Below are 14,977 nucleotides of genomic sequence, written 5' to 3'. Positions count from 1 at the left end.
AGTGGTTCTGCCCCTCTGCTCTTCTCTCCTGAGACCCCACTTGGAGTACTGTGTCCTGTTCCGGAACCATCAAAACAAGAGCTGTGGGTCCAGAGGAGGGCCACAAAGATGATCAGAGGGCTGGAGCATCTCTTCTATGGGGACAGGCTGAGAGAGCTGAGGGTCTTCAGTCTGGAGAAGAAAAGGGTTTCGGGGCCTTATAGCAGCCTTCCAGGACCTGGAGGGGGCTACAGGACAGCAGGGGAGGGGCTTTTTAGATAGGCAGGTAGCAATGGGATGAGGGGAAATGGTTTTAAACTAGAAGAGGGTAGATTTAGGCTAGATATCAGGAAGAAATTCCTTCTTGTGAGGGTGGTGACACACTGCAACAGGTTGCCCAGTGAGGTTGTTGATGCCCCCTCCCTGGAAGCATTCAAGGCCAGGCTGGATGAGGCTGTGAGCAACCTGGTCTGGAGGAAGGTGTCCCTGCCTATAGCAGGGAGTTGGAATTAGGTGATCTTAAAGGGCCCTTCCAGCCCAAACCATTCTATGGTTTAATCCAGCCATCCACCTACCACCACTATTTCCCCAGTAAACCATGCTTCTTCATTTCATCATCCGCTTTTTCTCAGTGTCTTTTTAAGAAGTAAGTATTGGCAAGTTTCACTTGTCCTTCATCCCACACTTCATAATTTTTATCTCTGTGGTCAGCCCTGGATAAAGACAGGAATAGTTTCAATGCTGTTAGAGGGAAAAATGCCACTAGGAACTATCACCTTGTCAGCTTTCTCCTAGTGTACAAACTGAAGGGTAATGGCAGCTAATTACAGCAGGTTTTTCATGCAATGTAATGCTTGTAGCTTGGTCTTCTCCGAGTTCTGACTGAATCAACAGGAAGCAGTACTATTTTAGATGTAAATTGTTTTTCATTCTGAGAGTGACTCAGAACACCTCATCATAGAGGGCACCCTGTGAGTAAATGCTCGTAGTTTCTCTGAGTGTTAATTCAAGTAAAAGAGTAAATGAAGTCTGTGTAGTTTGGAAAAAACTGTAATTATGAGATGACCTCGCTGGTCTGCTCATGAGATCAGATGGTAAGGATATGTGGACATTTTGTGTCAAGTCCTGTGCAATTGGAATCTTCCCTGTATCCATAAGGGGGAGATTTATTGATATGGGCAGAAGGTGAAAATTTTTACCTGAATATATATATATATTTTTTAATAACAACAACAACAAAAATAAAATGCCAAGATCACTGAGAGTATATGCAAAATGTAGGAGAAGTAAACTAACGAGCAAGATGATTTGTGAATGTGGGTGAAGGTAGAAGTAGAGTGAAATTCCAAGACATTTGACTTACATAACGTGAATGTAGGCTCAGTAATGTCAAGCCTTATTTTGTTGCTGCATTTTTGTAGGGAAAAAATGATAGAGCAAACATGAATGTTTACAACAAAATACATCCCTACATCAAAGGAGGCAGAAGGACCCCCTGGCACCAGGCTGTGTGTTGTTTTCTGCCTAAGTTTATGCTGAGCACCTTGCAGTCCACCTCCTTGAATGGATGTAAATGGAGAGAGTTTCAAAACTGGATGCGTTCTGTTGAAAGTCCCAGATGCTGGCACTTCTTATTCACATGTCTTTCTGCAAATCCCTTCAGTTCTCTTCGGTAGTTTAATAATTAGATACTTTGAACATAAAAACGTATCGTGAATTTGAGATAAGGTGTTTTAGCATCTCGTTTGCTTTGGATGTTCTTTCCGAAAGATGTTCTGTTGCTGAGGGATATGTATATTACTTAAGAAGTTCTGGTATGTCAAAAGCATCACAGAATAGCTTATATTGGAAACTTCCCCTGTGGTAACTTGTTCAACTTGAACCTGAGTCATACGGGGTTCAGGGTGGGTTTCTGCACAGCATTTTACTGACTCAGCTAAAGAAGTAAATAACCTGTAGCAGCTAGGCAGCAACAGCATGGAAGACTGTTCTTGGATCAGTTTAAGATTTGTTCACGCGATCATTTGCTCAGTGAGTGGAAAGTGTGATCTCCTTCAGGCTCTGAACTGAATCACATGGCTTCTCTTTGGGGTCTGAAAGGGCAGAGGGATATGCTGGCTCCCAGTTCCTGGTTATCCTAATTGCTGTATGAACAAATAGACTTGGCTTTCAGTAAGCAGGAGGTACTGATGAGCCAAAGGAGTTAAAGATCCTTTGCCTCCTGCGCGTGCTTTCTCTGTTGTAAGATTCTTGCTCACCCATGTATGCTGTTTTCTGAAATCCCAGCCTTCTGTGGTTTTTGTTTTGTTCCTTTCCCCTTAACCTCGTTAGTATAAGGCAATGCCAGAAATCATTTTCCGAGAGAAGCCTCTAACGAGCTTCTTATCAGTCAGGGGGAGGTATGTGACACGCACTGTAAGTTTATCAAATTGTGATGAATTTCTTTCCAACCTTATGAATCTTCTATTTGAAATTTTGGCAAGGATTTCCAGGGACTTCTTGCTTTTCCTGAGTATGGTGCAGCAAAGTCAAAAAGTGGCTCTTGATGTGAGCTGCTGAAGGAAGGAGGTTTTGTCAGGTGATGTCTTTCCACTTCAGAACAGTTTCCAGTGCTCAGCGTGTGACATTTTCTGGCAGTATTCTCTCAACACCTGTACTGTGTTTCAGCACTGATTCACTGTTAGATTTATTTTAAATATAACTCTGTGCTTATTTTGTGTACTTAAACCAGTTTTGACCTCGACATCTGAGGAAATACAGAGAAAGTAGCTAGTTTGTGTAATGTGGAAATTACCCATGTGATTGCAGGTGGAAGGATAATTGTGATACCCTTGTATCGTAACAGCAAACCTGCTAATGGCTCATCTTGGCCTGTGAGAAAAATGGTTCTGAGCCTTGTTAAATTGCAGTTAGCATTTTCAAATTAAGAGCATACTGTATCAGTTTCCAGGATGTGTCTGATGCTTGTTATCAGCTTGTGCTACAAGCAAGCTGCTACGTTGTGTCCAGTGAGACTGATGTGATGTGAGGTAAGAGAGAAAAGGACCCAACCGCTCTAGAAATACCTGTACAAGAAGCACGTGTGATAACGCTATCATACGCTGTGTAGTGCTCTTGGAATTACACGTTTCACTTTAAAGAAAAAAATGCTGAAGAAGAAAGTAATTTCATAAGGTGTTCTATAAACTGCATCCAGAGGAGGCCTACAGGGATGATGCAAGGGCTGGAGAACCTCTCCTGTGTGAAGGCAGGCTGAATGGAACTGGGCTCGTTCAGACTGGGAAAGAGAAGGCTGTGGGGAGGGCTCATTACTGCCTTCCAGTATTGAAAGAGAGATAATAAAGAGGTGGAAATCAACTTTTTACACGGGTAGATAGTGATAGGACAAGGGGGAATGGTTTAAAACTAAAGGGAGGAAGATTTAGATTGGATGTCAGGGGGAAGTTCTTTACAGAGAGAGCGGTGCGGTGCTGGAACAGGGTGGCCAAAGGCTGAGGATGTCCTGCCCCTTGAGGTGTTTAATGCCAGGTTAGATGGAGCCCTGGGCAGCCTGGTTTGGTACTTGATCTAGTAGCTGGCAGCCCTGCCTGTGCCAGGAGGATGGAACTCGATGATCCTTAGGGTCCCTTCCAACCCCAGCAGTTCTGTGATTCTATGATTGTTATTGCAGCCAAAGTACCAACATGAGGTTTGTATGGTCTTGTGTGTTGCGAGTGTAGCCAGAGAGATCTTATTTGCAAAAGGAGTCACAGGGGATATGGCAACTAACCTCTGTGTGCACCTCTGTGTGATTCTTCTGAAGGGCATCCCAACAGCCCACTAATAGGGAAGTTGCCATAGATGGCTAGCTACCTTCTACCAGTATGTATGTTATATATTGTGCAGATACTATGGAAAGTAAGCAACTTATAGGATAATACTTCTAGGTAACTGCTTTATGTCATGTTGGATTAATTTGTTCTCACAGAATGGCATGTCTGAAGTGCTTTTGGCTTTTCTGTGATGATCAGCTGTTTCTGTACAGCAGTGGTGTACGGTACAGACCCTCAGTCTGCTAATGTTAACCTTCTGTGTGGGCTTTTTGCCTAGTGACCTTGTTGGTGGTTTGTCGTTACTGGTGAACTTCTTAGTGAATAAACCCCTTAAAATGTATCAAAATTGTGATTTGCTTAAAAAGAGATCAGTTATTTCTTACGTTTAAAAAAGAAAATAAATATTCTTTTTTCTCTTACTCACTTGGATATAACCTCTCAAACGTAAAATAATACTGAATGAGTGGGAAAACAATCTTCATTATCACTGTTTAGCAAGCCTGCAAGAAAAACATTCTTCAGTACAGAAAGTTCCTCTTCACTGATGGTAAGGAAATGAATCAGTTGTTCTTAATGATATATTTCTTAAAGATAAGTCATAATAGAAGCGCACAGGCATTCTTTAAGGACAAAATTTCAAGAGATCTTTCCATAACTGTTCTATTCTGTGCTTTCTTTGTTTGAGCAATCATGAGACTTCAACGTGAACATGAGTGAGGAATTCTGTCTTCAATTTATGTTTATTTAGTGCAATTTGGAGTATCTGGAGCTTGTTGTAACTAAAGTAGAGGAGATAAATGCCATAGTGAAGAATGCATCGTGTGAAAATCCTGGAGAGCTGCAGCCAGGGGACGGAATTTAGAAATGAATCTTTGAAGACAGACAATTAAAAGAGAGGAAGTTAGACTTCCAGAGTTCACTACGCTGTCAGAAAGTACAAAATATTTATTTAGTCCTAGTGATGGGGGATAAAGGTTGCATACTTCCAGCAGGGAGTTTCTCAACTATGAACCCCATTCATATTTCCTAATGGTGAAAGGAGAATTAATTTCATGGGTCTGTAACTTTGATTATTTTGAGGTCAAATCTGAGCTTCTCTGAACATTAACCAAGAAATATGAAGTATATTTTTCATGGATATAAATGAAGACATTCAAAAGTGTATATACTGAATGTTGTCTAAAAAGTATAAGAAAATGGTAATTTATTAAGCGTATATACTAAAGCCACGGTACATAATGTATCACAGAAGTAACAATAAAATCAAAGAATATGTCAGGTCAGGAGGAGTCATCTGGTTCAGTTCCCTGCTCAAAGCAAGGCCAACCTCAAGGACGAGACAGAATGAACGCCTGATAAATTGAATTTTTCTTTTCCAGAAAGAATTAAAAAAGAACAACAAAAAGATATTCTGAAAGTTTCACCTGAAAGTGTTTAAATCCTGAGAAGAAGCCTGTATACGAGAATAAAATGAGGAATGATGCATGGTCAAGTAGTTCAGTGATGCTGGTTTTTTGAGAACGTAGTGCTGCTTACTGCTAGCGAAGATAAAGCAAAAAGAGTGCAGCATATTAGTATTTCCTGTATAAAAGATCGATGATGCTAAGGGAAGGAACAAAAACATGAGCTGCCTGTGGTCTGGAGGAAGAGAAACATAGAAGATAAATATGAAACAGCAAATAGGTTTGAAATTTTCTGTAGGGACTAATAAATTAGTGTGCCGTGTTTGGTTTTCATTGGGTGTGCTTGCTGGGGTTGAGGTTGAAGTAACTGTTTTAATAGAAAAACAGCTGTTTGCTGATAAATTGCCTCATTCCTTTTTCTCTTATTTCTCATTTTTCTATGTTTGCCGTTGCATAACTGTTCTGTGCTACAAATTAACAGGGAGATGCCTATTTGTAGAGCAGAAATGTGCATGAGAAGTGTAGGAAATTCAGACGTTTTAATGGGCGGCTCCTGTATTTTTCTTTCACTCTTTCAATAAAAGATGAGGAGAGATGGAAGGCTTTTCTTGACATATACATAGGGAATTACTGTCTTATTTGTCTGCCTGCTACAGGGATGCATGCATTGCAGATTAAACTGCAAAGGTGAACACTCTGCTTTGGTTTGTGTGCCCCTCTCCCAGTACGTAATCTAACAGTCTTGGATGAGTGATATCTGATTCAACTCTTGCTAGGTAACAATACATTTTGTTTGTATAAATATTTCTCTTCAGTGCTTGAACCTATATTTTCACTGCTGAGAAAAGTAGTTCTGTAATTACCATAAGATAACATGAATTTACCATGGGAATGAACATTCTTTCCAAAATATTTTTTACCTGAAGTAGCAATATATTCAGCTGAAATGCTGAATTGATTGCTGGAGAAGCATAAATATCGATCATGTAATTGTACCATTGCTGCACTTCTTGATTTGAATTACCAGAGGAAAAACAAGCCAGCAGACAAAAAGGTCATGCTGTAGAAATGTAGCTGTTGAATGTATGCATCATTAGTGGATTTCAGACTCTTGCAAGGTGTTTTCTGTGGAGGTGAGAGGATAGAGGAGTGAATGTTAAATTGAACCACGTGTACCAGTAGCTATACTTTATTCTTCTTGGAATGTGTCTGGCCAGAAAGTCATATACTGCTGTTTGGTCTTCCTGAATGGTAAGTTGAACTGTTTGAGTAGGTCTGTGTCCAGTGTAAGCAGGGGGATTTCATTATTTGCCACACTGTGTTTCTGTTCATACAAGAGCAGCAGTTTTGATGTGAGGCCTCGATGATGCATTAATCAAAATGCTGTGTAAAAAAATCACCTCCACCAACAAAAGAGGACAACAGTAATTAGTCGCTAACGTTCATTTCTTGCAGAACATCTTTCCACTGTCTTGATGTAAGTCATCTGAGTGCTGTAATGGTTTGGGTGTTGAACTGTCTTCCGCTGTGTACAGTCAGTGACCAAACTGAAAAGTAGAGAAACTGTATATTTGCAATCACAAACAGAGTATTTCTTCTTCGGTAGAATTTGCAGGAGATAATTTTTTTTCATCTCCTAATTATGTTTTCCAGAATGACAAATCCCCAGGGCGTTCCACGAGTCGATCAAGTAATATTTCAAAGGTATGTGAAATCTATTGCCTTTAGGAGAAAATCAAAGCATGCTAAGTGGATTAAGTACAAGATAGTACTCTATCCAACTATATATGCGTATTTTCATTTATTCTTTATAGACATGAAGTTTTTTTGGGTTTTTTTGCTGCATATTAATATGATTACCAAGTAAAATCCATCTTAAGGTATGAATATACAATTAGTCCTTAGTGTAATACATAGGAATAATAAGTAAATAACAAGTGCACACTTTCTGCCTTCTTTCTACAGTTGCTCAATCTTACATTAACGCTTGTCTTAAGGTAGAATTACCTGTTGATGTTTCTCCCTCTGCTCCATCCACTCAAATAATAATAGTTGTTATGTATGAACTCTTTTGGTTAAATATGGCTTAAATCTATTCCAAAAAGCCAAGATTTAGGGGAGGCAAAAGCTCAAAACTCACTGTTTTGGAATCCCAATCTCTTTATCTGCCATGTTTTATGTTTGCATCTGAAGATGAAATATTTTGCCTCCAGTGCAATATTTTGCCTTCCCTACAACATTGTCAGCAGGGTGCACAGGAAAATGTTTACTTCACAGAACCTTAAAAAGGAAAGATTTGTTACTTAAAGAAACTAAGTGTATGTTAGATTCTGCTCATTTACATTGAGAAGAAGAATTTAAAAAGAAAAAAAAAGGAAGGATAGATGTGATTATATCTAGTCTGTTGTCGGATGTGGCTGAATCTCCTCCTGACTTGCCCTTTTAGAAGAAGTATGTATACTTTCAAACTTGATCTCAGTCAATTCTATGTGTTATTTTCAGTGAGAGTTTTAAATGCATGTCTGTAGTTGCAGTTGGTGTAAAATGATGTGGGTTTGATATCATTTTTTTCAACTTCTGTAAATTTCAGCGGCCCGTGTTACACCATAGCAAATCATGTATATATATTCACTAATATGAGACACAACGGTGTCATTTATTTTGAACTATTTTCTACAGAAATCAGTATAGATGCTTATTTGGAAGTGTTTGCAGCTTTTTAAGTGGCATTTTAATGAGCTGGATTTTCATGCATGCAGTTAACTCAGTCTGCTTTTGTTGTATGCGAAGCTACCTACTAGTGAAGCTTGATTGGAAATTTAGTTTGTTGTGTATTGCTTGATTCAAAATGCCTTTTTTGTATGATAAGAGAATATGCATGTATTCATCCTGGAAACATTTGCCCTTTCAGGTTATTCATTGAATCATAGAGTCATAGAATGGCCTGGGTTGAAAAGGACCACAGTGCTCACCCAGTTCCAACCCCCTGCTATGTGCAGGGTCACCAACCAGCAGCCCAGGCTGCCCACAGCCACATCCAGCCTGGCCTTGAATGCCTGCAGGGATGGGGCATCCACAGCCTCCTTGGCAACCTGTGCCAGTGCCTCACCACCCTCTGAGTGAAAAACTTCCTCCTAATATCCAACCTAAACCTCCCTTGTCCCGGTGTAAGACCATTCCCCCTTGTCCTGTCACCGTCCACCTTCTTAAACAGCCATTCCTCCTCCTGTTCATATGCTCCCTTCAACTGCTGGAAAGGTGCCTTACCAGCACCGTTTTATTCAGTGGGAGGGAGAGCATTTCTCCAGATGGATTTGCTCATCCATCTCTGTGTTCTTCTCCAGCACGTTACTGCGGCCACTTATGTGGTAACCGCTGAGTTGATTGCAGGTTTTTAAAAGTAATCTCACATGATTTTGTACTCTCTATACTCTGCCTCTGTCGTCGTGCTTCTGACTGACAGGCAGCTATGGCTCTCCTCAGTGAACATCCATCTGGGATATTCACTCATTATCTTCAGCCTGCACCTCATTGAAACTGCCCTGGGATTCCAAAAGCAAATACTTCAGTTAGCTTTCCAAGCAGAGACGGTTAGGAAAGTGTATAGGAAAGTGCAGCTTGTTCTGCACTTCTGGTAATAACCTAGACTTCTTCTATAGACTCAGTATATCAATAAACAGGTCATCTGGCATTCTTCCTGGCTAGCACTGGGATTGATGGATTGTATTTGGAACTGATCTCTATTTCATGCTACCTTTCAGTGATGAGATGGAGCCCGAATTACTGATTGTGGCTTTGAAAGCTTACCTATTATAAAAGAAACAGAAGTATTGGATTTGTGTTATGAACCACCTTTCCTGTTTAAATTTTTTTTCTTTTTTTTTTACTTTCTCTCCCACCAATCTCCCAAAGTTACTCTTAAGAACCACTCTGGATTTCAGAATTAGAATTATTTTCTCTAGGTGTGTTTAAACTCTTAAGTAAATGAATAGAAACAAGAAAAAACCCACATTTGTTCATTAGCTATTTGCCATTGGTTAGTTCTGTGTATTGTATCTTTTCTCAGTAAATTGTTTATGTGCAAGTGACTTAAGAGGAAATCCAGTCTGATGAGGATCTGTGGGTTCATTTTTCTGTTTGGGAGTAGCTAGTGGAAAAATTGTTGTGTTTGCATTGCAGCCCATAGAAGTTATGCTCGTATGTGTTGGTGAGGCTGCCTGGTTGTGTTAAAATGGAAAAAACGTTTCTAGCACGTTGTAATTATCTTTCTGCATGTTAAGTACAAATCAAGAGCTCCTTAGAGGAGAATTTCGTATTTCAAATTCTCTGTTGGTAGCTTTGGGCTTATTTTTCAGTGAAACTCAGACTTGGAGCAAATTTTTGTTTAAGCTCAAGTGCTTCTCAAAAGCAGGTGTCAGTACACTTCTTGTTTACCAGTCTCTGAAGCAGCTATGTAATAAAATTCAGTTAATTTACATCAGTGAGACGACTGTTCTGGAATAGTCATTGTCATGACATTCATTAGTCTGATTTAATATATGAAAACCAACAGAGAAAGTAAAGATGGTAAGGATTGGTTCCACTGTATGTTTGTCTCCACTGTGTGCAGTGATTTCTTATGTCAGGTCCAGCTCCTCTCAGTGATACCAAGTTTTAGGTGAAGTATGTACTGCAGCCAGTTTTCTGTTTTGAGCTGCTCAGATTTTGGGAGAGGATTACTCCAGGATAACTGTGGCATGATTGAGTCCTGAAGAGTAATTGTGTGGCCCCTTGCATTTTGATACAGGGGACTGTACAGCTAGAATCAGATCAGCTTACACCATTCTTCCTATTCTCTGCCACTCTGACACCACTCACAGATGGCAATTCTCTTCAGATTGCCATGGATTCCTTTTCTTCAGCCCTTTCAAAGTGTAACTCCTAGTTTACTCTAATGAACTCTATTTTAAAATAGCCCAGTAAGTTGATATAAGGTTGATGTAATGTTCAGTCTTAACAGAACCGAAAGCATAGAGCTTTTAAAAAAGAAAATAAGCCGAGAGCAAACAAGTCCTTGCTCTTGTAAAGTGCAAAATGTCAGCCTTTAAAAGCACTGTTACAATGAATAATACAATGTATACAAAACTGGCATTAAAATTTGAGTGTAAATGTTATCTTAGTCATCTAAATGATTCTTCTTGCTCATAAACAAAATCATTATTTTCAAAGGTGGAGACTCGCTTAGCTCTTAGCTCTCATTATGATTCTACTGCTGTTGAAAATAACAATAAAGAGCAAGCAAGTAAGTGAAAAGTATTTTGTTCATCAAAACATAGAGCAGAAAAGGCAAAAATGAGAATGAGCTGCAACAGCTTAAAATCATTGCTGATTTTTTTTTCCTATTATATGCAAATGTGTGATTCCTTTGACACCAGAATGCTTTGTGGCTTGTCCATGGAATTCATTCTCTAGTTGCAGTAAGCTTAACGAAAGGAATAACTGCAGAATTACTTACGGCTGCCTGACATATGAACTTCTAAATGAAATTGCATCAAGTGTGTCTCAGTTTCAGGGCCCAACCAGCAGAAGATAATACACGTTCAGTTTATTCTGGGATATGGTTGGCCCTGTTTTAAACTAGTGCTCTATTGAAAAGGAACGCATGCAGAAAAACAGTGTGATATGTCATACAGATTCTGTTTTCTTAAGTCATGATTCTTACCAACAGTTCATACTGAGTTTTCCTAAACGTATACCACCAATCCAATTAAGCAAACTTTACATCTGCACTGATATAAAATTGCCCAAGGAGGCTGTGGATGCCCCATCCCTGCAGGTATTCAAGGCCAGGCTGGATGTGGCTCTGGGCAGCCTGGTCTGGGGGTTGGTGACCCTGCACACAGCAGGGGGTTGGAACTGGATGAGCATTGTCCTTTTCAACCCAGGCCGTTCTATGATTCTATGAAAATTACTCTTTTGCTTAAAGTTGAGGCTTTTTGTATTTCAAAAAATATGGTGTCTTCTGTTTTTTAAAATGGTGTGTTAGGATTTCACCATCTTTTGGCTTAGTCATATAAATATTCTCTATGCAGCTCTTTTGCTCTGGGACATTTAGATCTCTTTCTTCCGTAGGGCCAGAATAAATAAATATTACATAGGCACACCAGGCTGTTTGAGTATAATGATCATATCCTCACATGTGCACACATGGGAGAATTGCAGGAATGCCGTATGATTGAAAGCTGTTTAGTTAGTATACTGCAATATTTTGAGGCTTTATGTCCTGGAGGTGGAGGGATATGTAGAAATGCATACTGTCTTTGGAAGAAAAAAAGCACAAACAGTGAATACTGATATTGGCTGCTTTGGAAGTAAACTCTGCAATCCAGTAGCGAGGAGGTGCATGTTTTCTGCTTCACCTTTCCTTGGGCAACATTTGTTCTGAGCTCCTTGCACACAGTCAAAAGCTGCTGGCTTCAGGGCTCTGCACCTTTTGCAAAAAGAGCAGCTCCCTTTGGGGTTTCACTTGCATAATTCGGTGAATCAATGAATAGTGTAAGTTTTTCTAGGAACTGTACAATATTTTTTGCTAACAAAGCAATACTGCCTAAAAAGAATGAAGAGAAATATAAATCAAAACTATTGCGGAGCTGCAGTATTTATTCCTTGCCTTCAAAGACTGGTGGAAGGAGGGGAAAGAAGACAGGAGAGAAATAAAACACCTGGGGAAGAAGTGTGCCAAAAAGAACACAAAACCAAACCTTGCTGTGAAAGTAAACGTAACAAATTGAGTTACCAGTTCCTTTAATGGTTGCTGGACAGCCATCAGTCGGACAGTAAAGATGTCTAGGTCTGAATGCAAGAGCTTCATCCTGAATTACCAAAGAGAGGGAAAAAAAAGAGCATAAGTTTCAATTCCAAATGGAAATGGGATCCCTGAAGACATGTTACAGGATACACCTGGCTGTAGGTTAGGATTTGAGCCTGAGTTATTTCAACCGTGTTTTTGATCTTTTTAGACCTGAGAAATTACCTTATTGTCTTACAAACTCATAAAAGTTCATAAACTTACAAAAGTTTATGAAGACTGATGTGTTCTATAAAAAGCTACACTGTTCACCAAGTAGGGTTTCCGAGTGTAAATATGCAGACTGGATCTCCTGCTGAGCCTTATTGCTGTGCAAACTGCTCTAATCTTCTAAGGTATCTGTTCCTTGGGGTACCATTATTTTAATAGGATAAAGCTTCAGCTTTTTAACTGTATTAGCAGGTGGGATCTGGAGGATTCTGTGATGCATTGCTGCCATAAAGCACACTTAGTGTGAGCATAAAAGCATTAGTCATATTCCCTGCCTGCCCTGCCTCCGCCAATTTTCTGTGGCTTTCTACCCAAGCTGTAGGCTGAGCAGCTTTTTGAAGTGCCTCTGGCCTTCCTTATTCAGAACAGAGGCATTAGAAGATTCGTTAACCTTTTGGGGGTTATCTGTGAGGCCATTTGATGTCAGCTGGGTTGTTATTTTGAAGCCTAACTCCGTTCAGATATGAACGCTTTGCACTTGTGAAACGTGCCTTTGCTGAGCTCTTCTGTTAGTTGCAAATAGAGCCCTTTGCTCTTTAGGAGAATCCATCCCTGTTCTGGACTAGGTTCAACATGCAGTGCTAAGCAGTAGTTGGTCAGTGAGGAGGACTCTCATTGTTATCAACTGGGAACTTCTGTCAGATTCTGAACATCATTACAAGGCAACGTGGGTTTTCAATTCTTCCTTTTTTGTCATTTGCACATCATTCTGTCCCCCCCTTTTCTGTCTTTGCTGCAGTCCTTTAACATGGAGACACGAGGGTGACATTCCATTCCCATTGTGTGACACAATGATTATCTTGCTTGCCTTGGAAATGCCACATCTTACCAGTACTGTGTTTGAAAAACATATGACCAACTTCTGTTGAACATATCAAAAATAATTATGAATAAGCTCCATGTCATGCTTATTAATTGGATTGCATATCCTTGATGCATCTCAACTGGCCAAGACAGCAGAAGGTGGTGACTGGGAATCTCTACTAACAGTATTTTTGAATTGCCAAACCCAATCAGCTGGAGTTGGTGCTACCCTCAGGTATCTTTCTTGTGTTGATGCTGTAGAGAGATGAGATGCCTTGCTTATAGGATTGTCAGACAACTTTATTTGGAATTATCACCCTTAATTATGTTGCTGGTATAATTTGCTTATGATAAAATTAGCACAGTGCTAGTTTAGTGTTGCCATTCTGATGAGCTGCACAGCATTGCTGTCTGAACTAGAAGTCAGCTCAAGGAATACTATTTTTAAAAGAATTCATTGTTCAGCCTGCCAAGTGGAATTGCAGTCCACTGCATCAGTCTGATCCTTCTATGCAGTGAATGCAGTATCTGAAAATGTTCACTGTGCTAAATAGCCATATAGCAGTGTGACAGCAATTCTGACAGTAAGATCTGCGTGCCTGAGACTGCTTCCATCATCTGTTCTATATACATTCCCATAAGAGCTCATTAGCAGGATGGATACGTATGAGCAGAATGTATACAAATGATCGTGGTCTGACCAATAGACCTGTAAAATAAACTTGATGCCACATATGGAATTTTGCATTTTGTTACCGAGACCAGCACTGAAGATGATTACAAAACAGAAAGTGTATATTTTGAGTGGGGGCGATGAACTTGTTCAGTGCTGCTTTCTGTGGAAGCATGGTGTATCAGGCAGTCCAAGGTAGCAGCAAGTTAATGATGTGTGCAGTGCTTTGCCGTGTCAGCGCGGGTCGTGCTGTCAGAATGTGAGTGGAAGTGCGAAAGAGATTTGGGGTAAAGTTCTGGAATGGTCTTCCAGCTGAGCTGAAATTCACGTGTTATTCAAAACAAGTCCTTCAGTGTGATTACGTTCATGTGGCAAACTTGACTTTAACAGGTCCTTCCACTTCTATTGAGTTTAGAGAGAGAAATCTGGAATTATTTGTAAAATAAGACCCCCCCCCCCAGTGCCTGCGAGGCACAAAGGGTCTGCTGTTATCCTAAGTATACATCACAAAATGAGTATGAGAAACACTAGCATTTTCAGTTTTGGATATCACTGCATAGCTCACCTTACCATTAGAAGCTATTGTAAAGTAGATAAAACCAACACTTGTGTTTAGAAGTTGTAGAAGCCTGTTGGACAGAGCGTTCAGGTCTGAGAACCTGAGTTATCTCACACATAAGTCAGCACGTTGGAGTTCTCTTGCTTTGTTTTTGAGTATTCAATCTGCACGTAACCCTTCTGCCTGCTCAGATGTCAGGTTTGCTCCAGGAGGGATTAAACAAGCAAAAAGCATTCGTTTTTCAGGAATGTGTTGAAAATTGTTTTAGGAGAAAAGAAACAGTGCCCTGAGTTACGTGCAGCTGAACAAAACGTAATGATGCCAGTGCAGGGGAACTAGAAAGTAAATGTGACTGAGCAGGGCTGAAACTGTCCAGACCTCTGTGCAGCCGAGAGCGAAACCTAAGATTTAAGCAATCAATTCATAAAATAATTAGGTTTCCGCCTGTCTCCGGCCCCAAACAATAAGTGTAAAAGCTTTTCTAACAATTTGTTTTAATTCTTGGCTTGAATCCAACCCTCTCAAGAATTGCCAGGCTGACTTCCTGCCTTAATAGCTGCTGGAACGGTCTTGAACTTGTGCAGAAGTACAGTACAGTTATTGTGCTGTTTTGATGTTCTCCGTGTCCATTCAAAGGGTAAAGCTTGTCTTGGTGGTGTGGGCATAACCTGACCGCTACTGAAGATCAAA

General features: G+C 40.1%; 1 protein-coding gene across 1 annotated transcript in view; it reads left to right on the top strand.

Annotated features, from left to right (window-relative positions):
* The window catches only part of MARCHF1 (membrane associated ring-CH-type finger 1), a gene marked incomplete at both ends in the record, with an annotated part of 81,452 nt that overhangs the window by 32,379 nt on the left and 34,096 nt on the right, over positions 1-14,977 (top strand). The window contains one exon of the mRNA XM_079534248.1: positions 6,848-6,898. Within this exon, the coding sequence (XP_079390374.1) occupies positions 6,848-6,898 (51 nt within the window). The remainder of the gene's footprint in view (positions 1-6,847; positions 6,899-14,977) is intronic.

This window comes from Tetrao urogallus (assembly GCF_951394365.1).
Source record: "Tetrao urogallus genome assembly, chromosome: 4".
NCBI classification, from domain to species: Eukaryota; Metazoa; Chordata; class Aves; order Galliformes; family Phasianidae; genus Tetrao; species Tetrao urogallus.
This window is presented reverse-complemented; position numbering and strand designations above follow the sequence as displayed.